Below are 14,473 nucleotides of genomic sequence, written 5' to 3'. Positions count from 1 at the left end.
GCACATCATCAAAATTGGGATCAATTTTGGTCTATCTGTTCGTAATTATTATTCCTGTTGCAGTTGTTAAGGCTGTACTTACGCTTTCGGAACGTAAATATTGATACATATGTTTTGTTAACTTTTCTTAAAAAATCGATTTCAGAATTCTGATCTGAATGTTATATAAGGTTATCTGAGTGTTTCTTGCTGTACAGAATGAATATCTATTTATAAATTTCATCCTGTATTACAATACAATACAGTAGACTCCAGAGTATCCGGTCTAATGTGGCGGAAGGGCAGGCCGGATAACAAAAAAGTCGGATAGGCCGGAGTTCTATGAACTCAGGGGTGCCCACAAAGGGGGGTTATGACGCAAACTGCGTCATTGAAATATTTGGGAGGGGGGTTAAAAAGCTGTATAAATATGTTTGAGGGGGTGTAAAAATTTATCAAAAAGATGATTTATTTTCATGGAAGAACACCTACGGATAGACAATTGGGGGGGGGGGGTGCGTCATGGACATAAGGGGGGTGGGCACCACTGATGAACTCATTTCTTTATGAACATTAAGCATACCCCAAGAACAATTTACGAATACAGTGCTGTACGTACTGTATAGTTATAATCAGGAACAGCGGCAAATATATTGTATTGAGGTCTCTTACACACTGACGACGGACGAGGTGCAGAACGCTGCTCTTTTCCTGACACAACTTGGATTTTGCACACGACACGTAAAAGGATCGTAGCAGACCCCGCTTCCAATGTCTTGGCAATGTTGCCAATGCAACGCCTTGCCTTTCTCATTTAACTACGATAATAGAAAACTAGGCCAGATAGTCGCGAGCTGGATACTCGGGGGTCTACTGTATATTATTATTTACCTGCCATTAGATTTATAAACTATAGACGCAAGGTTTCCAAGAATGAATGGTAGAGTTTAGGAAGAGTGTTAGGGAACACATTTACTTCAGCTATTTAAAAGGTTGCTCGAGCAGAACGAAACTCTGCATCATCTGAAAGGCATTCTGTTACGCATACGCCGCTCAGGAGGCTTCTACGAAGTATCTGATGAATCACTTCCTAATTCCAGAAGATTATAGAACCGTTCTATTGGATAACCATTTTTGTTGAAACGATGGCACTGAACTAGCTGTTCCTTCAGCTTTTGTTTGGCAACATTTAAGCTCACAACTGCCGACTACAAAAACATCTCAAGAGAGCATTATCAAGCATACTGGCGATCGTTCCTCCTTCGAACGCTCCGACCTGATGTCGCAAGGGGTGAGAACTGAGCTGAAGAAAAACCATTCGTATTGGCCACTCACCAAACAACGATCATGCAACTACTTGCAACCATCCTATGGAAAATGAGGTTCACAGCATCATGCATACACAGCATTTCTGTAGTATTCTATCAGTATCAAATTATTGGGAACGTACGGTTCTGTAACGAAGAACGGCGTAGTACCGTACAATATTATCATCTTCGGACGCTCCTGCGTCTTTTCAATACAGATGTGTAGATTCTCACTACCCCAATAATGACATATGTTTGTTTATAACATGAAACAGCACAAAACACTGTCAAACAATTCCGACCGATTATATGTTATATCCGAAACATCTCCGTAAATTCCCTCTACCTGTTATAGTTGATAATTGCTGAATTAATGTTGTTCCTGACATCTAAGGAAGATCCTTCTTCAGAACAAATCCAATCGTATAACATGCCATTTTCACGAGACCCTTGATGCACTGATTCCTATAGACTTCTTGGAAAACATAGGATTCGAATCCCTTCTTTGAAAAATTAATATCTAATGGAAATCGATGAATGAATCACAAACTTAAGTGATGCTCCATCTTGTTCAAACATGACTGTAAGTGTGTCGGTTTTCCTGTCCTTTTGATCTGAGGAAAGTAAACATTCTGTAGTGTGTCCAAGTCATGTTGTTATACTGTTAATGATTGGTACAATGAGGCAAAAATAGTTTTGTAGTAGTTTTGTAGACTTATACTGAAATTTCAGTATTGTGAAGTTCTGCTTAGATAGAGCAAATTATACTCTGGAATCGTTTTCCCACTATAAAGTTTTATTACAAAATCCTCTTTTCTATGAACAGCATGTTACAAAAAATACTATAATGTAAAATCCTCTAATACTTGGGTAAAATATGCTATCTTAAGACCCGAGTAGCCTCGAGAAGGATTTGCGCAGAGTTCCGAGCAAACTAAGTGGAGTGAATTTAGGATCTTCAATGCTCCGAGCACGCAGAGCCAGTTCCAGGCAAGCAGGGTGACTGAAGTTAGGAATCCCACAGAGTTCCGAGCAAAATAAGTAGGCAGGATAAGAGGCCTAGAACTCCGAGCAAGCTAAAGCCTTTTGGGTTACGTAGCTCCCAGAGCTCCAAGCAAGCTAAAGGAGACGAGGTGACCAGCCGTAGACTGATACCAAATGTGGAAGTCCTTCTGGATTTATAGCTACTCCAATGTGGTGGTGACGCTGGAGATCCTTCTTCATCACATGACTAGTGGTGCCATTAGTGTCCCTGTCGTCTACTATTATAGTAGTTTGTAGTAGGACGCGCATGGTATTGTTTATAAATAAAAACATGTGTTGATTGTTTGTAAACAGATCCATGTGAGGGATATTATAATATGGATTTCACTGACTTTTCCTGAATTTACGGACTAAGCAAGCAAATTTTTCCTCACCCGTGACATCGCGAACACTATCATTTATGGTTAAGTTACATATATATAAAAATAGGCTTCCACTGTGCTCAAGCCGTCCACCACTTTCCTTTTTATTTCATTCTTATTAAAAATACAGTATAAGCCTGGTTTCTTGCTGTTATACTTATTATGCTGTTTTACGAATGCAATAAAACATTAGTACCAAGCAATAAGTATTCACTAGCGATTCTTTAATATATTGGCATTCATAATTTTAGAGTATCTCTTTGATTTTCAACAATTAACAAGTAAGTGTTTTTCTTTTGTGGTTTAAATTTTTTATTTAATTTATTCTTCTTTCAAAGCTTGATGTTTTAACACCTTCCGGCGCTGCCCAAGCTTCTTCACTTATACAGATATTTTTTTTCACCTTTTTCTTATCGTTTTCCTTTGGAATCTGTCTTTGATTCTTTCAGGTCTTCTTCACATCTTCTGTCGGCAAAAAATCTAGACTTTTGCAAAGTGTAGCAGGTTTTCCTTACTTTTGGCATATTTTGTAAAATTTCTCTGACTTTCAATGTTAGTGTAAACACTGGTCAGACCACATCACATGCTAACTGCACTATTTCATTTTCTCTCTTCATTCCAGATCTCGTAGCGCTGCTTGTGGAATACAGGTCTGCACTTTGTTCGAGAAATTTGCAGCTTTGGAGCGCTGCTTAGAATCATGAATAGTGTGTACAGAAATAAAATGTCAAATATATATATATATATATGTATATACGGGGTTTGTCCGAAAAGTAGTACAACTAAATTTTTCCCGCCAAAAGTGGTGCAGGAGGAGAATGTTACCATGCTGATTGGGTGGGTTTTAGCTATCAGTGCATCAGTCGCCAGGCCTTTATGGAATGTAGTTCGAGTTTAAGGTGAACCTCTTACGAAGATGCCCTGTCATATCCACAATGAATCGTTTGTTAGAACAGCCTTACGCGGTGAAGTTTTGCAAGAAATTGGGTAAAACTGCGAGTTAGACCCATGACATGATCACGACTGCTTATAGGAGTGATGCCATGGGCCAATCAAGAGTTTTTGAGTGGCACAAATTGTTTCGGGAGGGAAGAGAGCAAGCTGAAGATCAGCAACGGTCAGGACGCCCTTCAACGGCACAAAGCGACAAAAACTTTGTGAAAAGGCGAAATCGTTTGAATCCCGACCGCAGATTGAGTGTTCGTGATCAGAACAATTAAACTTGCCCAACACTATTGTGAACGAAAGTCTGACCGAAAACTTTGGAATGACAATGTGTCAACCCACACCGCCTTTGTTGTCATAGAGTTCCTGACCAAACATTGCATCACACAGATTCCCCAGCCACCCTACAGCCCAGATGTCGCTCCTGCAGACTTCTTCCTCTTCCCCCGACTGAAAATGGTCATGAAAGGACAGCACCATGGGTGATATCAATAAAACGGAGAAGTTACTCATTACGCCCAATTTTGAAGTAGTTACTCGCATTGGTATCAATAAAAAGAGAACTGAGCACTAGTCGTCTCGGCTGACCTCGGAGAAGCCCCGCCCTTTTGAAGTAACCACACCTCTATTCTCGAGCCGAGTAACTACTCCGCGTTTGATATCAATAAAAATCAAAGACTCCTCTGTGATGCTAGTAACTTCTCCAAATTTGTGGAGCAAGCTAAATAGGTGACTCCGTGCGAAATATGGCAGAGTATATGATTGTTTTACTACGTAGAAAAACTTATAAACTGCATAGAAATGTTGGAAATGGAGACTACAAAAAGCATTATAAGTTTATGAAAAGAAAATGTAGTGATTAGCACAACATTTTTTAAAGGAGAATCAACCGAAATTCGGGGTGATGGACTACGTAATGATGAAAAGGTGCGGGTTTTCTTCAAGGGCGCCGATTCTGTGGGGGCCCGGGCTCCCCAAAGCTCATGTGGGTCCCTATTGTATTTATGAATATACAATATTGGCATAATTAGAGTGCAATTTGTCTTAAAATCCTGGTATATATACCTTCTGCATCTGAATGCCCTCCCCCCCCCAAATTTACAGAGAAATCGGTGCCCTTGGTTTTCTTGCGTTACGTGAGTGATCAGGGATTCCAGGTCGGAATGTCAGGGGATTCTGGTGTGGCTTAAAGTACTGTCTATGACTACCTGAAAATGGATTGTTTCCGGAAGTGTGCGTAATATACAAACAGCAAAGGCAGAGTGGCAAGAACAATATACATTTCCGGGTGCTATCGGAGCACTTGACTATACACAAGTGGCATTAAAGAAACCTAGTATTTTAGAGAGTAATACGTTAATAGGAAGAACTATTTCGTGGCTAAGCGGTTAGCGTACATGCCTTTGGCATAGGAGACCCGCGTTCGATTCCCGGCAGGAGCTCATGTGGTTTGGATTCCACGTTAATCAGTGGGTTCTGTCTCATATAGGCACGCTACTGAAAAGGACGTTTAACTAATAATCAACTCAACTCAACGTTGATAGAAAGGGTGTATACATGAGAATGTATTTTGTTTATGTCAATGCGAAAGGGGACACGTATGGTGTGGAAAACGCAATCAGATGGACGAGATTTATGACGTGGGTGGCTGGACTTTTTTAAAAAGAAAACAAAGGAGCCAAGTGTCTGATTTCGTACTTAAAGCCAAACAATCTACAAAGACCTTGGACAACACGTGATATGCGCTTGTCGTGTGCTGGATTCCAATCAACATCCATCAGCTCAAATAGGTTCATTCCCATGGTTTCAGTACTACTTTCTTCTTTCCCGTTTTTTATTTTTATTTTTTTCTTATTTTTTATTTTTGTTTTATTCTCGCTCGATTATTAAAGATTCTCTTTTGAATTTGTGTCTCAGTCGTAGATGTATTTGATATTTCGTTGCATTTCACTGTAATTACCTTCAAAGTTTCGGCTTTTCTTCGTTTACTTTCTGGTAGCTGTGACTTTGAAAGTACCACTGGAAACTCTTTTACAATATCCACAAATGCACTTTGATTGAAGCTATCGTTGCTACTTGCCCGTTTCATGGCTTTTAAGATACTACGCCATAGGTTACAAACAACGAAATGACTGCGCGATGAATGGGAGAAATGAGTAATCACTTTTTTTATTGATACGACTCAGTGCTACGTGCAGAGGAAGCGCGAGTAAACGTTCATAAATCTGGAGCAGACTAGACCTGAGTAGTGTCTTGTTTTATTGATACGAAATTGAGGGAGGAGATTACTCCAGGTGCAGTTACTCCGATTCCCGAGCAGGTCTTCTCAGGAGTAGTTACTTATTTTTATTGATATCACCCCATGGCTTGGTGCAGGCCATTCAAGAGGCCGTAAGAAGAAGCTGAGGATCATTCCGTTTCTGCGTTGCAGGGAGCCTTCAGTGATAGGCAGAGTCGCTGGAAACACTGCGCTGATGCAGAAGGGGCATATTTTGAACACTATTAAGTCGATATGTCAAAATTGTGAATGATTTAAAAAAAAAGTTCAGTCCTACTACTTTCCGGACAAATCCTATACATACATATATATATACAGGGTGTTTCAAAACAACACCGACAACGTTTGCGAGGCGATTCCTGACACCAAGATAAGACGAAAAGTATAGACCAACCTGGGTGCACAAATGCTTCATTTCGGAGTTATAGGCTGACAAAAACATGAAAGAATGAACTTTAAGGGCCCATAGCTCCAAAACTATGGAACCTACCGTAGTCGGGTCAAGACTTCACTTACGGACTAATATGTGCGCTATCCAAAAATACATATTCCACAGTCCTAAGGCACTCACACAACAATTTTTGGAAAGGGAGTTTTTCTACGGTCTTATAATTTGAAGTACTCACAAAAACCACCTCTATAAAAATTGTTGCGAAAGTACCGTAAGATTCTGAAACATGGATATTTGGATAGGGCACATAGTAGTTCCTAGGTGAAGTCTTGACCCGACTACGGTAGGTCCCATCATAGTTTCAGAGATATGAACCTTTAAAGTTCATTTGTTTATGTTTTCGGCAACCTATAACTCCGAAAAGAAGCATTTGTGCACCCAGGTTAGTGTATACTTTTTGTCTTATCTTGATGAAGAAATCACCTCCCAAACGTTGTCGGTGTTGTTTTGAAACACCCTGTATATCGTATGACGTATCTCTCACAACCACCTCACCAAATTCCACCATTCACTCTTGGAAACCCCGTATTAACATCTGCGCACAACAGAACACTAAAATAACGTGTAACAGAATTTGGACTAAAGTGTTTTCTTATTTGATCTAAAAAGACTTCTCGACACCAGTGCACACAGTGAATTCTCAAAGTGACAAAAGCCTAAGGCTTAAGAAACTTGAGATGAAAAGGTTTTAAGATTGTAACTGACGAAGTCTTTGGCTATTTTCATTGAAAGAAAAGAGGCAGAGCAAGAGGATGAATTGTAAGCTAGTAATGTTACCCTCAGTTATTTTAACGCTTTGTGCACCAACTGTTTTTCCCAGCACGCGGAAGTGTTTTGGTGCTTTTCCGAAATTCAGGGAAAAGACTCAATTAAGTTATTTTTATTTTAAAGACATTTCTGAAAACTACAAAGCTCAATATCAAAATGTAAAGAAAGGAAAGAGATGGGTATGGTCGTTGTCCGTCCTACTAGACAATAGTTCCACTATGAGAAGAGCTCATCCGCTCGTCCGGAAATGTGTTAATAGGTTGTGATTTATAGGATTGAAATTACTGTTTATTCACTGAATACGAGGGGATATCAGAAAATTTTATTTATCTCCGAGAAGCTATTGACTGATTTTGCTACAACTTGGTCCGTGTCGACTTTAGACCTTTTATGTGCGATTTAGTGAAATTAATTCATATATATGTCATTCACTTTCTTTACAAGTGGCGCTAGCTGTCAGTAACGTGCAACATGGAGCAGATAGAAGCCCCTTGCGTGATTAAGCGTCTGCATTCGAAGGGTTACAATACCCAGCAAAATCATAGTGAAATGAAGCTTGTGTATGCTAAGGACTGACCAACATATCACACTGTCGTGAGGTGGATGAGGAATTTCCACACAGGTCACATGTCCCTTGCAGATGGGCCAAGACCTGGACGATGATCTATTACGGACGACGCCGAAACAGTGAGAAAAATCGAAGAGCTGACTCTCGAAGACCGACGAACTCATAATATTACGCAGCAAAGTCAACAGTTATGTGGAATATAATTCATGAAGATATGCACATGTTTAAGGTGTCAGCACGTTCGGTTAAGCGTTTGCTGACTCCTCTTGAGAGACCAACACAGTGTGACATGGCAAATCACCTGTTGAATCTTTTAGAGCAATGTGACATTTTTTTTTCTGTCTGACAATTATGGGCGAATGTTGGATTATTTATATGATCGTGAGACAAAAGAGATGAGTAAGGAGTGGAAACACTCCACTTTACCTCTCCACGAAAAGGTAAAGGTGCAAAAGTCTGCTGGTAATATGATGCTCTTGGTTTTATGAGACTGTCGTGGAGTCATTCTTTTTTTCAGATACCTTCAGAAGCATGGTACCATCACTGGCACATACTTATACAGGTCAAAACACGATGGCAGAAACATGTAACTGTGTTCGGAGACTATGCAGAGAAGTCTTAAGACAGAACATAAAACTCAACACTTTGTCTCTACTAGTTCATGGTTTTCGATAAGCCCTCGTGTTAATAACAAAAAAATCTGGCGCTGAAGTTCAGAACCAACTTTGGCCGGCCAATTGATACTCACTCAATTGGATATCAACTTTCAACATTAGCTTATTTCTATTATTCTTGCTTTACACTCCGCTTCTTGCATATTCAAGTTGGTTCGTTTTCACGGTGCAAGTTTTCTTGCTTATTTTCACAATGGAAGAACTATCACTCCTAACAATAGTACAAAAAATAATTATGAAGGATTGGTTGAGGAGTGGAGATGACGGGCGTGCTCCAGTATCTGGAAGCAATGACACTGCTTTTTATGACATATTTCCTAGGCGCTAGATGGCATAACGAGTCTCTGTACCATGATCACCTGATTTCAACCTCATGGACTGTGATATATGAGGGACGTTCAGAAAATAATTGTACTAGAATTTTGTAGCTTTCAAAAAATTTATTAAAAAAAAAGTTTATATAGTTACATCAGAACATATGTGAACTATTTTTTCACGTAGTCGCCATCCCTCTCGATGCACTTAGTGAGATGAGGGATCATTTTTTTTTATGCCTTGGTCAAAGAAGTCTGCCGCCACCTCTTTCCCCAATTCTTCACTTCCACCTTCATTTCCTCGTCAGTTGAAACTTTCTTCCCACCCATGTGCATCTTTAGAGAGGTGAACAGATGATAGAAGGCGCCACGTCAGGGGAAAGTGAGGGGTGGTTCAAAACGTCCCACCAAAATGACTCCAAAAGTTGCTTTGTTGTATTGGCCGTATGCGGTCTGGCATTGTTGTACAGAAAGCAGACTCCTTTCGTCAGCGGTCCCCTCTTGTTCTGAATTGTCCTTCTAAATTGTTTTGATCTCGTTAAAAACTTCAGATAAAGATATTCCCTTCACAATGAGATAATGGATAACGCTGCAGATCTACCACTTGGCGGCACATTTTATCGACATCTTTCACGGGAGGCGTTACTGTGGCCACAGTTTGTCGTACTGACGCGTTAATGGGGTCTCTGGAAAGGATAGGAGCTAAGCTACACGGCAGTGTGACCAACAAAGCAATAACAAGGTCCCTCTGTCCGCGAGGGCCCCAGTACACTTATTTTGTGGACGTGCCTCGTACAAGATATTTTAAAACTTCTGAAGTGCATACAGATAGTATGCGTACTCATTGGCGTACTAGTGAAATTAAGGGATAACGAACTTTTCTCTAGGAGGAGGATTAGGAACCGATATATTTACCACATCTTAACATGAAAACCGTCTGGTCGATCGCAGTCCTTCGTGGATTTATCTGCAGCATATATTACATTAAGGTAATATATTTTACACAATCTGATACTTTCTAACCATCTGAATGTGTATGTAACAAATATTCCAAAGATATGTTTGATTTGATTCCTGAAAACCATCGTTCAAGTTCATCAAACTATATTGGAATTATCTTCTTTACATAATCCATGACATTAAATCTCTAAGGTATCTTAAATTACTAGCCATTAAGAATTACATAGTAATTGAAATAACAAAGCAGATAATGGAATATACAGCAAATTTTTGATAACTAATTGATTTCCCCTTACTTACCAGTTTTCATCTACACCAAGCTGTAATGTTTCCGCATAGCGTCTCCGTAACTAGAAGTCACCTAAGTGTACATTAGAAGAAAAAAAAAGCATTGCCTTGCTAGCAGAAAACAGCTGCAACAAAACATTTCGGAAAAACTTACGCATTTTATTTTCCGCATGAAACACACTACATGCAAGTATGAAGAAAGAATGACCCAGGTGCTTAAGTAAAAATACATTAAGCTCAGCTTTTTCTTCTTCTTTTGTTCTAAGACTTACCACAGATATTTATGATGCACTTGAAACAAATTAATAACTGCATATTTGAAATAACAATACGAAGAGGGATACCATACTTTCCGATCAGTCCTTGCAGAAAATTAAAAACTCACCCTCTGGTTGTGTCCATACGAGAGTTCATTTTCATCAATACAGAGATCAGAATCTGAGTCACGTCTTCCTGACGATCTCGTCTCCTGGAACAATTTACACAAATTATTTTAACTTCTTACTAAGATATTTTATATCGAATATATGAAAAATCATTATTAATATAAAAATTAATTCATTCAAGTCTATTGAGAAGTATAAAGTTTTATTTAAAAAAAAAAAAAAAAAAATGGTGGAAACAGAATGTGTTGATCTTAAAGTCTCATACCACAAACCATGCATATTATATACACAGAATGTCTCAAAAAGACTAGTCTCAGAGGGAATATTGAAATGTCGTTTATTTAGAATACAGACTAGCCTTTGGCTAGCTGGGGGCTCTACCTCCAGACCTCCCGACTTTGCTCGCCCTACGGCCTCACACCTCTTAAACCCACGATTCCGCCGAATTTCAATTTTTTTTTCCTATTTCAACTACCTAAAAGATACGATTTTGTATCCCAAGAAAACATCCATTAAATAACATGGGAATTTCTTCCTCCCCCCTTTGACCCCTTAGAAACTAAAAATGTTAACTTTTGGCGATTTTCCTGTGGGTTAGTCCTGGAAGGCTACACTCATGCCAAATTTCATCATTCTAATCCTGCCGGAAGTGCTTACACATGTTGGGGTGTGAAAGATGTACCATATAAATAACATGGGAAAGATTTTTCAGTTCCTCATAAAACCACTCTTAACTTGGAAATTTTGGTGATTTAATTAGGTAACGCTAGTGCCGGAAAGATACAATCATGTAAAATTTCAACTTTCCACGTCAAACGGAAGACCTGTTATTTTATGTCAGTTTATGTAGTTTTATATATAGTTAGGATAGTTAAGAAAGGAACTGTAGATATATTAAAATCGTTCTTCAGGTATGAAAAGCATTACGGCAACAAATGCTCAAATTGATATCCCTTACTGAGTCTTGCAGTAACGATCTAACTATGGGAAATTGGTACATTGCGTATCCTGTAGAAAGAAAGCTCACTTTTCATTTATGCCAATGTTTCTACCTGAAACAAAGGCTATAATATAGTTACGTTGTACCTTTTAACTATGTGTACTTTAAATCTGTAACATTTGAATATTAATTCCCTATGGGACCGGACTTTTGCGACACCCTGTTTATGTACTAGTGAAAACGCACAAGTTTTCGTCGTGTACATCGTCTGATTCGAACGAAACTCTCACCATCCAGTTTGTGTCAGAAGGCAAGTTGACTCTGTACGAGAGTTAATTGGGAAATAACCAGTGGCTATGGACAAAAGTGTTTATGCAGGACATATATTATACTGCGAATAAAGAAGCCTTACTTTATTTCTACACATGAGAACCAAGATATGGATGCATTTGTCATATTGCTTTACAACATTAAAAAAAAGTATCCTGCATACGAAAAAAAAAAAAAAAGTGTGTTCATCATTGGTTCTGCTACGCTTTCCACTCAGAGCCTTCTTAAATGTCAGAAAAAGATGGAAGTCGCTGGCGCAGATCGGGACTGTATGGGGGATGGGCAAGGAGCTTCCAACCGAAGATGGCAAGATCATTTTGCATTGCTGCCGTCCAGTAAGCCAGACCGTTTCCCGTGAACAGCACACTTTACTCTTGTTAGTGTCTGAAATGCCGCTGCGCATAGATTGTTCCAACGCCCACACATGCCAGGAAGAAAATGGGCCGTTCATCCGAACTTTGTCAGCACCATTTGCAGGATCTTGGTCTACGTCATTAAATGACATATGGCTGGATGGCTCTTCGATTAAAGCGATATCTTGTTTGGCCCATTGCTTGCGATTTCTCAGGTAAATAAAGAAAGAAACTTATCTTCCGCCCTCCCTCGTGTGAGATCCTAGTAAACCGCCCATCGCTCCAGAACAAATTGATCGTAGTCCTATAGAGGGCAATTTGAATGTCGTCGGGAAATAGCATGAATGTACTTAAGTGTATTACACAAACTGCGTCTGAAATTTCTGGACTGTCAAAGAACGTTACTAAAAATTTAAGTGACTGCTAGAAACCAGATGATCCGATAAGTGACTGACTAGATGGAATATAAAAAAACTATTGCTGTATAATTTTTCTGTGTTTTCATGAATTTGGGAAGAAGTGGGGGCTTTTGATATTTTCATACAGGGGAACATGCATCCTTAATTACGCTACTAGTAGAACTCCTGTTGACAGAACACAAAATTTTAATCACACAGCTCGTATTTTATAAATTCTACCGTACACAGACACCTCCATCTCTTACCTGTGTCATTTGTTCCGTTGTGGTTAATAACCTGGCTATTGGATTGCAACAAACGGGTAGCGTTTCCAACAACGTTGGGCGAGCGTGGGTGAGGAATGGTTTCATATATTTTACATCAAAATCACCCCAGATACGAGCCAACCACGCTTTTTCATGTACTTTCGGGTCTCTTGAAGCATCATTTGTATCCTAAGAAAATATAAAAATAAATATTAATTTGAATGAAAAGGTTACAGTATTGATAATAAAGAATTACATAGTCACACACACACACACACACAAAATAAAAGTTCGGTAGAGTATGGATTCGATATATTTTCCAAATTTCAAAATCTCAGGACGATTGACCGTGTAAATTCCTTTTTATGAGCGAAAAACTTGAGCAATTTTGGATAGGGAGGATACATGTAAAACAGCCATACAAAAAAACGAAAGTTCTGAGTATGGACCCCATGGAATGGTCATGGAAATTAGTTTACTTTAGTAGAGGCAGATACAATAAATTCTTAGGTTAATAATCTATGAAGAATAAGCATGTTAAGTACACAAAACAATTCACTTTTCATAATTATTTCTGTATTAAATTTGCACATTGTAAATCTAACGCCACAGCTAATATTTGAGCACAAATATTTCTGTAAATTATGTAATTATACAAGACATGGAAATAAAGCACCAACATGAGTCAAATTAAGGGGACAAACTACTAAATATTTTTCAAAAGCTAACATTTTTTCTTTTGCCAGTTTTTCGTAAATGAAAAGAGATAATGAAATGTAACTTACCTTAATAATAGGTAATGCTATTCTACATCCGAAAATAAGAATCGGAAGAATTTTCAGTGTTGCCATTCATAGAAATTACGGTGTAATCAGAATTTGAATTACACAAAAATCTAGGTTATGGCAGCGGCTAGAAAAATGAACTCAACGGCAATTGATGACTTATCATGCTGTCTGTGTTCTTTGTTAACTACTTTTTAAATAATATTTGTATTTATTTTGTAATAAGGAGTACAAAATAAATAATTTTTAATAAACAGTACAATTAAAATTCAAATATTATTTAAAAAGTAGTTAACAAGGAACATAGACAGGATGATAAGTCATTAATTGCCGCTGAGTTCATTTTTCTAGTCGCTGCCATAACCTAGATTTTTGTGTAATTCAAATTCTGATTACACCGTAATTTCTATGGATGGCAACACTGAAAATTCTTCCGATTCGTATTTTCGGGTGTAGAATAACATTATCTATTATTGAAGTAAGTTACATTTCATTATCCCTTTTCACTTACGAAAAACTGGCAAAAGAAAAATTGTTAGCTTTTGAAAAATATTTAGTAGTCTACCCCCTTAAGGAATAATCACAGAAAAATTAATTCTGACACAAAACGGCAGACATGCGTCTTAATCTTATAAAATTTTCCACTTATTCTAATTTCGCCTTCTATAATACACAATTTGTCACATTTTAGAATGATTCGTATACTTACATTAGCTTATCACTGGGAAAAAGGAAAGTATTGTACGTTTCATCGGAACGTTATGATATTTTATCGACAAACAAGTAACGACTAACACAGAACATCGATGAGCATAAAAAAATACCTAAACTCTATTGTACACAAACATACGAGATTCTAAAGATCATGTGAAACTGGAATGGAACTATTTTTCGCGACCACTTTCAACCAACTTCAAACCCACAAATAAATATACAGGTTGTTTTAAAAAGAATGACCTGATTTTAGATTGCAAAATACAAAATCTTCAAGTTTTAGCTACGCTATTACAAATGCTCTATGTGTCCACCAGCAGGCTAAATTCCACCATTTCATCGAAAGCGCGAGGCCGACCTGGA

At 38.3% G+C, this 14,473-nt stretch overlaps 1 protein-coding gene across 5 annotated transcripts in view; it reads right to left on the bottom strand.

Annotated features, from left to right (window-relative positions):
• Nhe3 (Na[+]/H[+] hydrogen exchanger 3) overlaps positions 1-14,473 on the bottom strand; it is a 205,988-nt gene that overhangs the window by 26,689 nt on the left and 164,826 nt on the right. For all 5 annotated transcript variants that reach the window (XM_081756703.1, XM_081756704.1, XM_081756705.1 and 2 more), the window contains 2 exons: positions 12,612-12,800; positions 10,324-10,407 (listed from right to left, as the gene is read on the bottom strand). In XM_081756703.1, coding sequence (XP_081612829.1) covers positions 10,324-10,407; positions 12,612-12,800 — 273 coding nt within the window. The remainder of the gene's footprint in view (positions 1-10,323; positions 10,408-12,611; positions 12,801-14,473) is intronic.

Source organism: Thermobia domestica, chromosome 4, assembly GCF_964235325.1.
Source record: "Thermobia domestica chromosome 4, izTheDome1.hap1.1, whole genome shotgun sequence".
In the NCBI taxonomy this organism is placed as follows: Eukaryota; Metazoa; Arthropoda; class Insecta; order Zygentoma; family Lepismatidae; genus Thermobia; species Thermobia domestica.
The sequence above is the reverse complement of the archived record's forward strand: the minus strand, read 5'-3'. Positions and strand labels throughout refer to the sequence as shown.